This window comes from Stegodyphus dumicola, chromosome 11 (genome assembly GCF_044657685.1).
Source record: "Stegodyphus dumicola isolate Sdum_Otavi_A_Nest chromosome 11, ASM4465768v1".
NCBI classification, from domain to species: Eukaryota; Metazoa; Arthropoda; class Arachnida; order Araneae; family Eresidae; genus Stegodyphus; species Stegodyphus dumicola.
Window position 1 is genome coordinate 122,237,629 of NC_140778.1, and position 16,308 is coordinate 122,253,936.

Genomic DNA, 16,308 nt, shown 5'->3' on the forward strand with positions numbered 1-16,308 from the left:
TGTTGGGAGTAGTTTTTGTACTTGCTGTGTTTCTGCAGTTACACTTCACACACCATCATAAATTATATATTGAAAATTATTGCTAATAGCATATTTTTAACGTACCTTAAAGTTGTGACCATCAACTCTGTTATACATACATACATGCAAAGTATAGAATAAAGAGTATCAATAGTGTATGTAATGAAGAATTGACTGTTTTGCATCAAATTGTATACTGACAGTATGATGTGTTGACTTTCCGATTCCACTTTTGATAAAAAAAAATCTTGGTTATTTTGTTCCTTTTTATTAAATGTCATTTTTCAGATATTGCTAGAGAAAGAAGAATGTTCAATCTATTAATTTCTTCTATGTGTGATTGTTATCTATAAATTCTTAATAAATTTCTTAACTGCAATACAAAGTCCGAAATCTGGACTCGTCGGGACTTCGGCGATTCCGGATTTGGAATTTTTCCGGATATTAGATCATCAGTTTAAATCTAGTAAGATGGCATGTTGAAATTATAAAAGATCTAAAGGGTATCAAAATTTACAAAATAAAAGCTTACTATTTATTTGTTTACCTTATTAAACATTTTTTTCAATGTAAGTTGTTAAAGTTGCTTTGTTTTTTGTGCTAATACTTTCTCTTTAATTCTGTAGACAAACATAATCTCTTGTTTAGTTACATTGTTGAAGTTCTGTAACTGTTTCAAGAATTCTGACTAACTTATCAATCGAAATTTTCTCGTTTTCAATAACTTCTCTGTCACTTTCTTTACTATCGGTAGCAGTGTTTTCTGGATCTAAATCATACTACAAATTTTGCCATTCATTAATTGATTGATGATTGAGGAGCATCTTAATCACAAAGAAAAACTTCTTTTATATCATCTTCTTTATTACCACTTCTCCACATTTCTTTACAAAATCCGTTAATTGGAAAATTTCACCTTTGTTTTGCGATATCTGAAAAACCTTTAAAATCAGTGGTTATCATCATCAAATTAAGCTATCCTTCTCTATACACATTTGGCTATGCATCATGAGCTTAGCGTCTAATAACAAATTGTTCCGTTAAATTTTACCTTGTTTTTATCAGACATTTAAGCCTGAATTGTATTAGTTTGTTATTATATTTATGTCTATTTCTTGCACATGCTTAAGGCTTATCAGAGTTCTGAATAAATAAATTCCCATATATACTTAAGCCTTATTGAGGGCCGGGGGTAACCGCCTGATGCACTCAGAAGCTTAGCTAGGGTTTTCAGCGTCCGAGGGAAACTGAATATTTTGCGCCCCTTTCTGTGTGCGAAGAATGGAAAACATTTAATTCTAAAATTTCATAACACCAATTTGGCACCCCCTGGATATTGCTCCCGGGGACTGTTATCTCTCCTTGCCCCACCCTAGCTATGCCACTGAATGCAGTCTCTGTGGGTCCTAAATTCTGCGACTCATGCAGCCATACGAGCCCTGGTGCTGGTTCTGGGTTTATGTGAATAACAAATAGCCCTAAATATAATCTTTGGGTCTATGAGTATCATCAACAAAATCTATTTTTAGCATATTAAAAGAAATTTTTGTTAAATTTTTCTTTGTCAACATTTTTCAGTACATTTAACTTAAATCTGTAATCATTGCCAAGGGTAATGTCAACGTAAAATGTTACCATACTCATTATTATTCAATTACTAACATAAAAAAATTGCTTAGGCATCACTACATGAGTCATTACTCAAGTTGTCATGTTTTGATAAACATGCAGTGATGAAAAGAAAGTATAATAAATAATGATTCACCAGGTTGGCATCAGATCAGCGATTATTTGTGTGGAATGTTTCAGTTTGAGATGTGTGCCAAAGCAGATACGCAGCAACGGATCCAAATTACTGAGCATACAAATTTATGCTAAAATGATTGTTTCTTCAATAAGAAAGCATTTTATTTAGTGAAATTTCAAAACGAAATTAAGAATCGGGACTCTCCAGGTGTTTTATTATGCGTGGAGGCGGTAATCAAATGTGCATGTGTAAAGCTTATGAGGAAAAACGTTGATGGTGGTTTTGAGGTCCGTATTTTAGATCATTCCGGATAATGGACATCCGGATTTCGGACTTTCAACTGTACAGTCAAAAGACGTTAATCCAGACCTTAAAGCTACAAACTTGCTGCGCATGCGTCAACACATAATGCGTTCACGCATGCGCATAGGCGTTTATGCGTGTGCATAATACTTTTATGCATGCGCATAATACGTTTATGCTTGTACGTTTAATGTATAACGGACGGTATAAGCTAAGCTAAAATTATCTAATTGTCTATTTCAGTTAATGTTGCAGATTGCGTTGTTCTTTAATCTTCGAATTGGATCTGGCTTATTATTTTTTGCAGACTGTTAGAGAAATTTTATAAAAGTAAGCTTGAACTTTCGATTATGTCAAATAGAATTTCCGATGTATATTTACTTATATGTAAAGGATCTACAAAGCGAAAGTATGTTTCGATGTCCATCAGACAAAAAGTGGAATTGCTGCAAAAAATGGATAAAGGCATATCCTTTGTTTCTCTAACCATTCCAAAATCTGTTTATCAATTTCACGTTGCTCTGCGTGGGGGGGGGGACACGTCGCGGTGCACAATGAATTGGAAGTTGATCTGTCTGCACTATCCTTATATTCAGGGCAGATGTTTTTATTTTATTCAGCTTATAATTCCTTACTAAATGTAGTATTTCATCTCGATGTATTCCGTCTTTGATATGATTTAAATCAAATTCCTCGTCATTATAAATATCATGAGTACACATCAAATAGTTTTCTGGTTACAATTTTCTAATTTCGACTATGCATAATGTATGCTTTACGCATGCGCGCGTTGAAAGAAATATTTAATAAAGTAAACAAATAAATATTAAGCTTTTTTTTGTGTAAATTTTGATACCCTTTAGATCATAATTGCTCTTTATTTCATAAATTACTGTTTCATATTTTTTAATTTTATAATTTCTGCATGCCATCTTACCAGATTTAAATTGATGATCTATAATCCGGAATCGCTGAAGTCCTGACGAGTCCGTATTAAAGACTTTTGACTGTATATATAAATTTATAGCACTTTTTCTTAATGATTTTATCTAGCTTAGATCAAGAAATATGTATTGAATTATAATGTAAATTCTTATGTTAGGAGTCTGAATTTGAATATGTATTTTTTTTTTCTCTTGATCTTTTGAATCTTGTTATGTATTTCTCTAAAATTGCCAATGGTCCATTAAATGCTTGTTTTAAATGTATGTATTTATTTCTGTATTTGTAGAGCTGATACAAATCAAGATGGATTTTTAAATGTAGAAGAATTAGAAATTTGGATAATGAACAAAGTGAAAGAACATTTTCATAGAGCAGTCCGTGATAATTTCTTGATCTTCACATCACTTGACAAAGATCATAATGGTTGGTTCATTCTCCATTTTTAAAATATGGTTACTTGTATGTTTTCTGCCAGGGATTTCAGTTAACAGCAAGATATCTGTTAATATAATAATGATAATCTAAGTACTTGTCATATCACTTGCCACGAAAATCAGGCCTTTTATAAAAGCAAATAGAGCATATGTTCTAAGCCTCCACTTGTTGGTTTATATCTTTAATAATTTAATCTCTTTTTTTCCTCCATCTCATTGCTAATAAAATTGCAAATATGCTAAGTAAAAACTACATTTCTGTGGTTTTTAGTGTTTTTAAGTGTGTGGTGTTATATTATCAGATAAGATTTCTAATTACAGACTTTTCTTTCTGAGGAGTAACAATTTTTAGAGTAACTTCTAATTGTTATTTATATAAAAATTGTTCCTCGTTATTATAATTTGCTTCCGATAGTGAAGAAAGTGACCCAGAGGTTATTGAAAACGAAAAAATTTCGATTGACAAATTAGTCGGTATTCTCAACACAGCAATTATAGGACTTGAACAGTGGAACTTTGTAACTAAACAAGAAATTATGTCTGTGTAATAGAATTAAAGAGAAAGTATTATCACATGAAAACGAAGCAACTTAAACAACTTACATTGAAAGAAATGTTTAATAAAGTAAACAAATAAATATTAAGCTTTTTCTTTTTGTAAATTTTGATACTCTTTAGATCATAATTGTTCTTTATTTCATAAATTACAGTTTCATATTTTTAATTTTGTAATTTCTGCATGCCATCTTACCAAATTTTAACTGATGATCTATAATCCGGAAAAATTAATAATCCGGAATCGCCGAAGTCCCGATGAGTCCGATGACTTGTCATCAATAGCAAAAGAAAATGTTTAATCCTTAAATCATTTCATTTGAAATTACTTTTGTGTTGTGTTTAGAGACTGCATAATGTATTCATTTAATGAGAAAATTGAAAATTTTAAACTGCTCAGCCACAAGCAGAAATATGCATTGGCAGGTCACACATAATTCATTGCTTATGTTTTCAATAGTTTGATTCTATATTCATTGTTGGTACAGGATAATTTTTACTGTTCTGTCATCCTTCAAATAGTGTACATTCTGTAGAATGCAGATACGATATTTTTGGTTCTTTTTCATTTAAGCCATTAACACTTATGGCTCTCTCCCCTTTTTTTTTGTGGTCATATTTTCTCAGTACCAGGTGTGTCAGCAGTTTGGTTACTATCCTGGTGATAGTTGTCTTCGCAGTTATCACTTGTGTAACCATATTTATCTAATCATAATTTTTCGTAAGTGCAATGTACAGTACAAAGTCCATAATCCGGACTCGTCAGGACTTCAGCGATTCCGGATTAAGGGTTTTTCCGGATTATAGATCATCAGTTTAAATCTGGTAAGGTGGCATGCAGAAATTATACAATTAAAAATATGAAACAGTAATTTATGAAAAAAAGAGCAATTATGATCTAAAGGATATCAAAATTTACAAAAAAAAGCTTAATATTTATTTGTTTATTTTATTAAACATTTCTTTCAATGTAAGCTGTTTAAGTTGCTTCGTTTTTTGTGCTAAAGGCGCATGCATAAAGCATACAAAAAAAAAAAAAAAAAAAAAAAAAAAAAAGGTTTGTGGCTTTGAGGTCCGGATTATAGATCATTCCGGATAATGGACTTCCGGATTACAGACTTTGTACTGTATTTATTATTTGAGATTTGGAACACTTAATTTAGATTTAGCGACTACATGTATCCTAAAGGAAATAAATTGTGTGTATATCTGAATGAAGTAATTAATAGTGCATGAAACTGTGGTGGACAAAATATAATTATTTTTCAAACATGAATCTTATACATTCAAATGAAGAAGAACAAATTTTGATCTATAAAACAGATACAAATAGGTTGTTATGTTTAACAAATATATTACATGACATTAAAGAACATTTATGATATGTTTTTGGCTGCTATTATCTAAAAAACAATAGCAGCGAAAAACAACACCTTTTTGTAATATGCTGGCACTCAATGTGTAGGTGTGTAGAATTAATATTGCAGTGCATGCATTTCAAAGCATAAATTTCTCTACCATCATGCTATTTTTAATTTTATGGTTGTTATTTAGTCTTCTATAATTTTTTCAATGCAGTGGTTATTAATTATTAATTTTTTCTTTTAATTTTGCACATTTTATTTAATCAGTTAAACAGTAATAAATATAATTAGCTTTTTTCGTTTTTTCTCATATTTTTTCTTTTTTAAAAAGGGCTTCAAGAATAAAATCAACTGGGGGGAGAAAAATATTACTGATAAAAATTTAGTAAAAGGGAGAACTTTGAAAAAAAGATGTTTCGGAGAAAAAATTGTTTAAAATCAAGAAAAGGGCATGGTGAAAGAAAGAAGCCAATATGGCACCAAAAATGTGTAATATGGCTTTGACAGAAAAGTACCATATACAGTCAAAAGTCGTTAATCCGGTGTAATATCTTGTTATTTAATAAATAAATATGATAATTGTTGAAGTGGCAACGCCATATTTGTATTAAACCGTTACTCAGTGACGTGAGATATTGTTTTAAAAAGATTAGCATTCTGAAGATTTTACAGCTAGGGGTAGGATGAAAATTTTGCCACTTAAGAATTGTATAAAATTTGTCTATCACCGTGAACTAGAAATAAAATTTATGTTCTACTAAGAAGATTGTCTGTTTTGTAAATTACTGCAGAATACATCACAGTCTTTAATTAATTGGAGGCTCTACCGAGATACTGGAAATTAGGAGTGCAATTATCAATTTCGATGATACTGGTCTCCTAATCCCAGAAATTTACTGAATTTTTTAGAACAAGTTTGCTAATACCGATTGCCAAGTTTGTTTGTTTATTTCAAGGAGAAATGGATGTAAGAAGTCTGCCGTTTTAAAGCCAGATTTGAAGCGGATCGTTCAAAGGTTATCTTCTGTGCTTCTGTAACTTGCGTCCGAGCAAAAACTGTCAAAAATAGGATATTGCTGATCTCTGAAGATAAGATTAACTTTTGGTTTTCTTAAAAAAGATTTTATTGAATTTTAATACTTTGTTTCAGAATTATAGTTTATCGTGTAAGATTTTGTTTAAAATAACTGACACTAAAAATATTCAGCTTAAATTTATAATTGATATTTGTGGTAAAGAAGTATTTTAAAATTATTATTTATGCTTTACTTTTATTTGTATTGAATTTTTATGTAGATAATTGATATGTGGAAGCCATCCCGGCGTTTATTAAAAAAAAAAAAAAAAAAAAAAAAAAGAACTGCTAGCTGAATTTTGAATTTGTTGCCAAGCAGGCACGTGGAAAATAAGTAGCAATGTCAAACTGATGTAGTGTGATTTGATTATACTGCAGAATTGGCAAAAGTTTTTTCTTAGTTCTCGCCATCCAGGCATGTGCTAGATAGTAAAGTCATCCTGACATATTACAGATTGTATATTCTAATAGTTGTATTGCCAAACTGGCAAAAATTGTTTTTGTTATCACCAACCAGGTGTGGAGATAGATAGTAAAGTCGTCACCCATTGTATTGCCTAACAGGCAAAGGTGTTTATATAGTTATAGCTAATGAGGCTTGTGAATAGTGAGTTAAAATGTCAACCCGACGTAGTATTATAGTATTTTGTGCCAACCTGGCAAAGTTGTTTAAATAATTCTCTCCAATTGGTTAGTGTTAATTTCGTATTTGAGAAATTAAGTCTCGCCAGAAATTATACATTTTTAGTACAAGTACGATCTTTTAGATTCAATTTCAAAAGGAAGCCTAATAAAGGTAACTTGTGTCAACAGGTCATTCTTAGCTAGGAGTAAAAAACAGGATTTAAAAATACTAGCAGAAGAGTTAGGTTTAACCGTAAAACCTGAATTTAAGATTGCTCAATTGCTTAAACTGATTACTGAAAGTCCCGATTATGATGAGGAATTTACTCGAGAACTACTGGCTGCAATTAGAGAAGAAAGAGAAAGAAGAGAAGAATGCGAAAGTGAAGAAAGAGAAAAAGAACACGAAAGAGAAGAAAGAGAAAAGGAATGCGAAAGAGAAGAAAGAGAAAAGGAATGCGAAAGAGAAGAAAGAGAAAAAGAACGCAAAAGAGAAGAAAGAAAAGAAGAGCTTGAAAAAGAAGAGCGAATTTAAGCCTTTGAGCTACAGAAACTTCAGCTGGAAGCAATGGCTTCCACAGCACAGCCGGTAGAAACTACGCAGTTACCTGAACAGCCTTTAAAAATCAGAATTCACGATGTCATGCCACGTTTCAACCCTAAAGAAGATGAAATAAGTTTATTTCTAGTGTTATTTGAGTGTCAAGCTAAAATAATGAATATACTTGCTGAAAATCAAGTGACTCAACTTATTTCATTGCTGCCTCCTGACATTGTTCAGCTTATTGCTAGAGAACCAGAAGAGGACGCGAAAAAGTATGAATATGTAAAAACTTTACTGTTACAACGATTTAAATTGAGTGTGGAAAAATTTCGACAACTATTTAATAAACACCAAAAATCTACTGAAAGTACTTGGTATGATTTCTACTATGAATTAAAGAATTATTTAGAAGGATGGCTTAATGGATTAAACATTAAAACTTTTGAACAGCTAAAAGATCTCATGCTGGTTGGTCAAATAAAAAAGCGTACTTCTCCTGATTTCAAAGAACATTTTATGGATCAATGGACAACCATAATTTCACCTACTAAGATGGTTAAGAAAATTGAAAATTTTGAAGATGTCAGAAAAACAATAAAACCGAAATTTTCTGCCAGTCAAACTGAGAAATTTAACAAAGGATCATTTAAACCTCGTTCCGATAATTTTGCAAAAACAATAGAGCATCCACCTCATTTTAAGCATTCTGATAAATGGGATGATTCAAAATACCAGAAATATCAACGACAAAAAAATCAATTTCAAAACAAGAACCAAGAAAATTTATATGACAAAAAATATTGACCACGTTGTTTCAAGTGTGGGTCATACGAACATTTTAAGCCACAGTGCCCTCGCTTAAAATCGAATGAAAAGATAAATTGCGTATTTTAGAATAACGATTTATTAAAGACGTATACAATTAACGGTTTAGTTAATGGGTATGAAATGCCTATTCTTCGAGATACAGGAGCCACAGTAGATGTTATTTCTCAAAAATACGTAGATAAAGCAAAAATGATTGGAGAACATGTCTGGTACAATATCTCTTAAATGACCATTTAGTGTGTCTACCGTTAGCTGAAGTTGAAATTAATTGTGAACTTGGTCACATAAAAACAAAGGCAGCTGTTGTTACAAATGATCCTGGCAGATATGTATTGGGTAACAAAACTGCTCAATTGTTCAAAGATAAACAGTTCTTAAATTTAGAAAGGATAAATGCGGTTTTGACACGATCTCAAGTAAAACAATCTCGAGAAGGAGATCGAAGTATAGACACCAAAATGGGGAAAAAAGAAGAACTGTCTGTTATTGAGTCTGGCGAAGATATTTTACCGCAAGCTGATGAGAAAGACAAGGAAATTAAGAAAATAATTAATGCTAATTCAAAGGAATTAATTGAATCTCAGCATCAAAGCAGAGATCTAATCTCAATGCTTAGCGAAGCTAAAAGTGAAAATTTCGGAAATTATTTCAAAATAAAGGAGAAAAAGAAATTAGATAAAAATGGAAATGAAAGGGAAGTAATTGTTGTTCTTGAAAAATATAGAGATCAAATGCAGAACTACACAACTTTGATTCAGAACCAAACAAATAATAGTGCTAAGACTCGGGGTAATTTGGTCAATACTCACCCTCCTAAAAGTCAGGCTTCTGTCAATGCTTCACAGAAATCTGACAAACAATCTAAGTGTTCATCTCTTGATGAGAAAGCTGAAGTTATTTATATGGAAGTTGACTAACCTTATTTACCTGGTGATTCATCTTCTATGGATAATGTGTGTGATTATTCCTCTACAAGTTCTCCAGTTCCTTCTCCAAAAAGCAAAGATGTGTTTGACAGTTTGTTAACAGAAGATGAAAGAACTTCTGATAAAAGAACTCATCAAGGTGCTTCTAAAGCTAAGAAATTAAAAATACGTTCAGAATCTACGCACACGTCAGAAAACTTAGCAAAGAGGCACAAACATGATAAAGGATACTCAAAGTTGCCACATTAGTGAGAGTGCAAGCAGCAGATAAGAACAAAAGTTCATCTCGCAAAGAGAAAAAACTACCTGACAAGAAAGAACTGACAAAATTAAACGATTCTCAGTTAAAAGCTCTAGATGAATTGCCAAGTTCTGGAGTTGAGATGCAAGTCAAAGAGAAGTTTTTAAAGAAACTAAACAGACAAGAGCGAGTTGTTGAAGAAGCAAAACTGCCACAAAAGCCTTTGTCACACTCGTCTGATTTCAATAAGGAGTTTATTTTGCAAATTGATGTTTCAGACTCTGGTATGGGTGTCATTTTAGCTCAAAAAGATGAACGAGGCAATGAACATCCCGTATTATACCTTAGTAAGAAGTTTACAGAAACTGAAAAAAAGTACTGTACCACAGAAAAGGAATGTGCTGCCATAATATTTGCTGTAAAGAAACTTCAATGTTATTTAGACGGGCATACTAAATTCCTCATCATGACCGATCATAATCCCTTAGTTTGGCTCAAAAATAATGTTAATCTAAATCCACGACTTATGAGATGGGCACTAGTACTACAACCCTACAATTACACGATCGTTCATCGAAGTGGTAAAAACCATAAAAATGTAGACGCATTAAGTCGTACTCCCTGGCCTGATTGAATAATTTGTTTCTCTATATAGATAAAAAAAATATTTTGTTCCTTCCTTTCTTCCTCAGTGTATGTTATTATGTTATATCTTGTATTTCAATTCTGTATTGTGCTGTTATTGTTGTTTTTGAAGGGAAAAAAAAAAAAACAAACAAAAAAAAAAAAAACGTAAACTTTAATTTATAAAAATATAAATTAAAGTTTATCTGGAGGGGGGAGAGGTTGTAATATCTTGTTATTTAATAAATATAATTATTGTTGAAGTGGCAACGCCATATTTGTATTAAACCGTTACTTAGTAACGTGAGATATTGTTTTAAAAAGATTAGTATTCTGAAGATTTTACAGCTAGGGGTAGGATGAAAATTTTGCCACTTAAGAATTGTATAAAATTTGTCTATCACTGTGAACTAGAAATAAAATTTATGTTCTACTAAGAAGATTGTCTGTTTTGTAAATTACTGCAGAATACATCACATCGGACTCGTCGGGACTTCAGCGATTCCGGATTATCGATTTTTCCGGATTATAGATCATCAGTTAAAATCTGGTAAGATGGCATGCAGAAATTACAAAATTAAAAATATGAAACCGTAATTTATGAAATAAAGAACAATTATGATCTAAAGCATATCAAAATTTACAAAAAGAAAAAGCTTAATATTTATTTGTTTACTTTATTAAACATTTCTTTCAATGTAAGTTGTTTAAGTTGCTTTGTTTCATGTGATAATACTTTCTCTTTAATTCTATTAAACAGACATAATTTTTTTGTTTAGTTACAAAGTTCTGCTGTTCAAGTCCTATAATTGCTGTGTTGAGAATATTGACTAATTTGTCAATCGAAATTTTTTCGTTTTCAATAACCTCTGGGTCACTTTCTTCACTATCAGAAGCAAATTATAATGACGAGGAACTTGATTTAAATCATATCAAAGACGGAGTACATCGAGATGAAATACTACACTTAGTAAGGAATTATAAGCCAAATAAAATAAAAACATCTGCCCTGAAGATAAGGATAGTGCTGACAGATCAACTTCCAATTCATTGCGCGTCGCAGCGTGAAATTGATAAACAGATTTCGGATTTCGAAACATACTTTCGCTTTGTACATCATTTACATATTAGTAAATATATATCAGAAATTCTATTTGACATAATCGAAAGTTCAAGCTTACTTTTATAAAATTGCTCTAACAGTCTTAAAAAAATAATAAGCTGGATCCAATTCGAAGATTAAGGAACAACGCAATCTGCAACATTAACTGAATTGGATAATTTTAGCTTAGCTTATACCATCCGTTACACATTAAACGCGCATGCGCACATATTCGCAGCTGTAAAGTCTTACGCCCACTTGTAAATGCCTGTGCGCATACGCAGAAAGTTTGTAGCTTTGAGGTCCGGATTATAGATCATTCCGGATTATGGGTGTCCGAATTAACGACTTTTGACTGTAGTAGAACGCATTTTGTTTGTGAAATGACTATAGTCTATAATGATGTAAAATTTGAAATTGTGGAGTGATAAAATACCGTATCTAGGCATGGAAAACATAACGAATTTATTAGATTCACACAAAACATTAAATAAATAAAAAATCATTTTAAATTTGTGTTTTAAAGTGCACTTGTGCAGGTATAGGACTGTTTGTGTTCAAACTTGATGGCTTTAGGTGCCACTAGTTTTCTGCTGTATACAGGGTTGCCACTCAAACAGGAGAATGAAATTCCCTGACTTTTCCAGGTTTTCCAGGTGTGTTTCAAGAAAATTCCAGTCTATCCGCGTAATGTACGTTGGCTGTGCTAAGAGGTAAATTAATTATGGTATTACTTGTATTGTGTAGCAAATTCACTTAATTATTCAATAAATCCCAGAGGACATTTATTCTTAATTATTCTTGGTATATTTTGTTTGATAATTTTGTTTAGTTTTCCACTTAAGAAACTTAATAAAATTTAAGATATATACATTGGATAACAAATGTATGTTTTATTTAATTATTACTCATGATCATCACACAGTTCAACACGAGGCTAATCCGGTCCTTATAAATCACAACACAATGCTAAATAGTTAGGTTAGATTTTAGGTAAATTTAATTTGCGTGAGGTATGTTCTTAAAAGGCACCTTAACACTTGAAAACACAAATATAATTATAATAGTTGTTGTTTTCTCCACTGAAGATTGAGATTAGAATCTGGAATAAAATAAGGCTTTTTTTGCAGACATTCTGCAGCTAAACGAAAGAAAGAAATCTATTTTAATAAATCGAGGTATTTTATATTTATTTTGCAGCATACATAAGGAAAAAATATGTGCATTAAATTTCGTGATGGTATGTCATCATACTGCTATAATTAATTTTAGGATTATGCCAGAGAAAATTTCCTGAAATTTGGAAATATTATTTACTAATAATAAATAAATTTAGAGGGAAGAAGCAACATTAAATTATATGAATAACATAAAAATAATTACTTAAAAATTGAATTAGAATAATCAACGATATTTTAGCGAATATTGTTATATTACATGGCTAGCCTAGATGACTGATTACTATTTTTTTATTTTACTGCAAAATGGCAAGGTATTTATTAAAAAGAAAAAAAAAAAAAAAAAAGAGGTTTAAAAAGATTTTGCGGTAAAATTCTAGTATTACGGTAAGGCTTTGGCACGATTTTGAAAATTGTCGCCAAGACCAAAATGACCCGTTTACTGCGCATCATGATGTTGCCATATCCCATTATTATTCTAAACAAAGAATGTCTATGTAAAGAAGAAAAGGTTCCATACAAGTAAAATGCTATTACGCCGTTAGAATGCGGAGGGAAAATTTGCCAAGGGATTTGGCGACGGAACCTGGCGGCCAGAATTTCTCTCTTCGCGATGTGTACAGGAAATTGAGAAACACGTGTTAAGAAGAAACTCTCTTTGACAAAAAGAAAACTACGAAAATCCGTTTTTAAAATTATTGCGAAAAATCCACGCAATAATTTTAAAAACGGATTTTCGTAGTTTTTTTTTTCCTGAAAATAACTAATCCATGAATTAATTTACTTGCGCCAAAAAATATTTTCTTTTCCTTTAGAGTTTAACCACTTGCGCTAAGACTAAACTTCACGGTTGCGATGCCGTGCGCTACAATATAACAAGCGGTAAAGTGTCTCATTTACACCGCTCCGCATCTGCGAGTGCAATCTAGAGCTGTAACTCGAGAAATTAGGCGACGTGTGCACCACGTTATTTTCATTTTTGCGATAAATGCTTATCGACGTGGTGTTCACGTCGCTCACGGTTTGAGACAAAAGCATCTCGACGTGCGTGGCACGTCTTTTTAGCGCAAGTCGTTCAAGAAATTTTAAACGATATTCATTTTATGAACTCTTGATAACGTGACTTTCGAACTTCGACACCGGTTTCGAGCTTCGGCGACAGATATATCAGACATGCACAGCTGTTTCCCTCTATGATGGAACGGAGCCACGTCTGTTGCAGAGAGGTTTTCCTTCTTTACAATACACATTCTTTGATTCTAACCTCCATGGTACCGTATACTAGGATTAAACCCATTTTGTTTTATACGAGAACAGGTACTTTCTTTAGTTCATGCACATGCGATTCTCGAGAATACTGGAAACCAAAAGTTGCGGGAAAGTTGCTTTGCCTTTCTAAAAGACAATCAAATTGGAGCTGCGAAAATTGGCTCTATGCCAGCTACCCGAATGACACTCACGTGATACATAATTCGCCAAAAAAGTTATCTCTTCCGACGTCGGCGCAAAAATCGCTTTTTTTGGCGGCATCGTTGTATGAACTTCCCTGACTTTTCCAGATTTTGACAAAAATACTTAAATTCCCTGAATCTTTTGGTCAATTTTCGAATTCCCTGACTTTTCCCGGTTCTCCAGGTAGCGTGGCAACCCTGTGTATAGCAAACTCATATCCTTTGTTTTATAATAATGGATATTAGCATCTCCTGTTTGTCCATCTAGTATATCCGTTATTAATTATACTATAGTTTTTTCAATCTAAGCATATCCAACAGAACACTAATAAATATACGTTCTAACCTTATTTACATTATGTTTTCAGTGCATATACATTTAGTTTAAAATTACTACTGTTTTCATTATGTAGATATATTAAAATTGTAAATTGATATAGATAGTTCCATTTAGAAACATGTATCTTAATGTGGTTTCTGTTGTTTCATATATTTTATGTGTGAGTAATATACTAGGTATATTAGTGATAAAGTATACCAATTTATTACCTTAATTTTTGATAGTTTCTAAATTAGTTTTTTCCCATTCTGTTCCAGGTCGTGTTAGCTGGGAAGAATATCATGTAAATTTTATGATAGAGCAAGGTTTCAATAAGACATATGCAAAAAATCACCCAGAGAATCATAAGCATTTAAAAAGGAAAGGTATGTGCACTTTTTTGTTAAAAAAATGCTAAATTGGTTGTGTTATTTTAACTCTTTGAAGGTCAGAATGCCCGAGATGGCCTCTCATTCAAATGACCACAACCACCTGAAACAGTGATGTTGTTTTCTCTATAAGGTATGCAGTTCCCCCCAATGCACTGTGTCAGTTTATTGCAGACAGCTTGTTCTAAAAGGCTTTATTTGCAGTTTCTTATTTTTAGGTTGCATGTGACATTTGAAATCTTCATACTTCTTTGTGCAATAATGGACAGGGAGGGGAGGAAATTTCTGTGAATCTCAAAAGGTATTTCGGTATTTTAAGCATACAGCTTAAATAGGCTTCAGTTTTTTAAGGGTTAAAATGTTCATAGGTATGGCTATACATTCCGTAATTTCATAGGTATGGAATATGTAAAATATGAAACAAAATTAATAAACTTAATTGCAATTAATTGACAATATATCCTCAGATTCATAAATTTTAATTAAACACATCCCCACTTAAGGCTACACTTTGCTACATCCCTCTGCCACATGTTATGTCACTTCTTTCTTTGAAATCTGTCTGCACTGTGACATCTGTAACCCAGTCAATGACTTTCTGGCTATAAATAGGGCTGAGGTGAGTAAGCTTTACTTTTTCTCACTTGCTGCTGCCTGAATAAGCAATCTCTCTTGCTTCGTCATCTTCTTTATTGTCTAAAATGTTAACTACGTGTATTGAGATTGTGAGACATGTTTAGCACCCTTAGTGTTGTGTTAGTTTTAACCAGAAGTATAATTCTGAATAATTGTTCCTGTAAAAAATAAAAATGTTGTTTTGAACAGCTAGCCAGCTTTGATTTTCGCACCAGTCCTAAGAAAGTCATCTTCGCCACGGCTCAATTGTAATTTGGGTTTCATCTTCCCTAAAAAAAAAAAAAAAACTACAACATCACAGAGAACCAACAGGATAATTAAACCTATGACTCGATGGACTTTGAATAAAAGTGTCTCTTGGTTTCCGCACGTTTACCATCCCAGATGTGTTGCTTTCATGCATGGTTACTATTGATGTGTTTCTAAAGGAAAATGTGCAAGTGCTGTGAGAAATTTTCTGTGCACTGAATGGGTATCTAAAACTGTTTTCCTTGGTATACAAGTTGAAAATCATAAAGCGTATGTGTTTCATTGTACAAGATAAAAAATCATTTAACTCGAAAAATAAAAGATTACCTTAAAAGTGTCATTATGTGCCTAGTCCCAGACGATTTGATCTTCTTTGGAGGTAGTGCTTTAGACTGATGTTTATTTATTTTCTTAGGAAAAACTTTCAGATGTTGGAAGGATTTGTTCTATATCGTAAAAACTTAGCCTAAAGATTATAATCCTAGATTTTTCAAGTGAAAAAGAATTTTTTTATAATTGTATACACAAACTGTCATTGCTAGAGAAGTCTTAGGTTTGTAAAATTATAAGACTTGCTTAAGTTTTATATTTGTGTGAAACATGTGGAGATTACAATTTCCATCATTTTAGAAGTCAGAGTAGAAATCTAATTCTTGGATGAAACAACAAGTGTACACTTTAAATCATATCGTCTCTGATACAAAACTGATACTTGTAGATACTTTTCTATTTTACCGTTTTCATCTTTGTTAA

The 16,308-nt window shown here is 32.0% G+C and overlaps 1 protein-coding gene across 1 annotated transcript in view; it reads left to right on the forward strand.

Moving 5' to 3' along the window:
• LOC118188143 (45 kDa calcium-binding protein-like) overlaps positions 1-16,308 on the forward strand; it is a 33,701-nt gene that overhangs the window by 11,782 nt on the left and 5,611 nt on the right. Inside the window, exons 2-3 of the mRNA XM_035358497.2 lie at positions 3,303-3,439; positions 14,560-14,667. Of these exons, the coding sequence (XP_035214388.1) occupies positions 3,303-3,439; positions 14,560-14,667 (245 nt within the window). The remainder of the gene's footprint in view (positions 1-3,302; positions 3,440-14,559; positions 14,668-16,308) is intronic.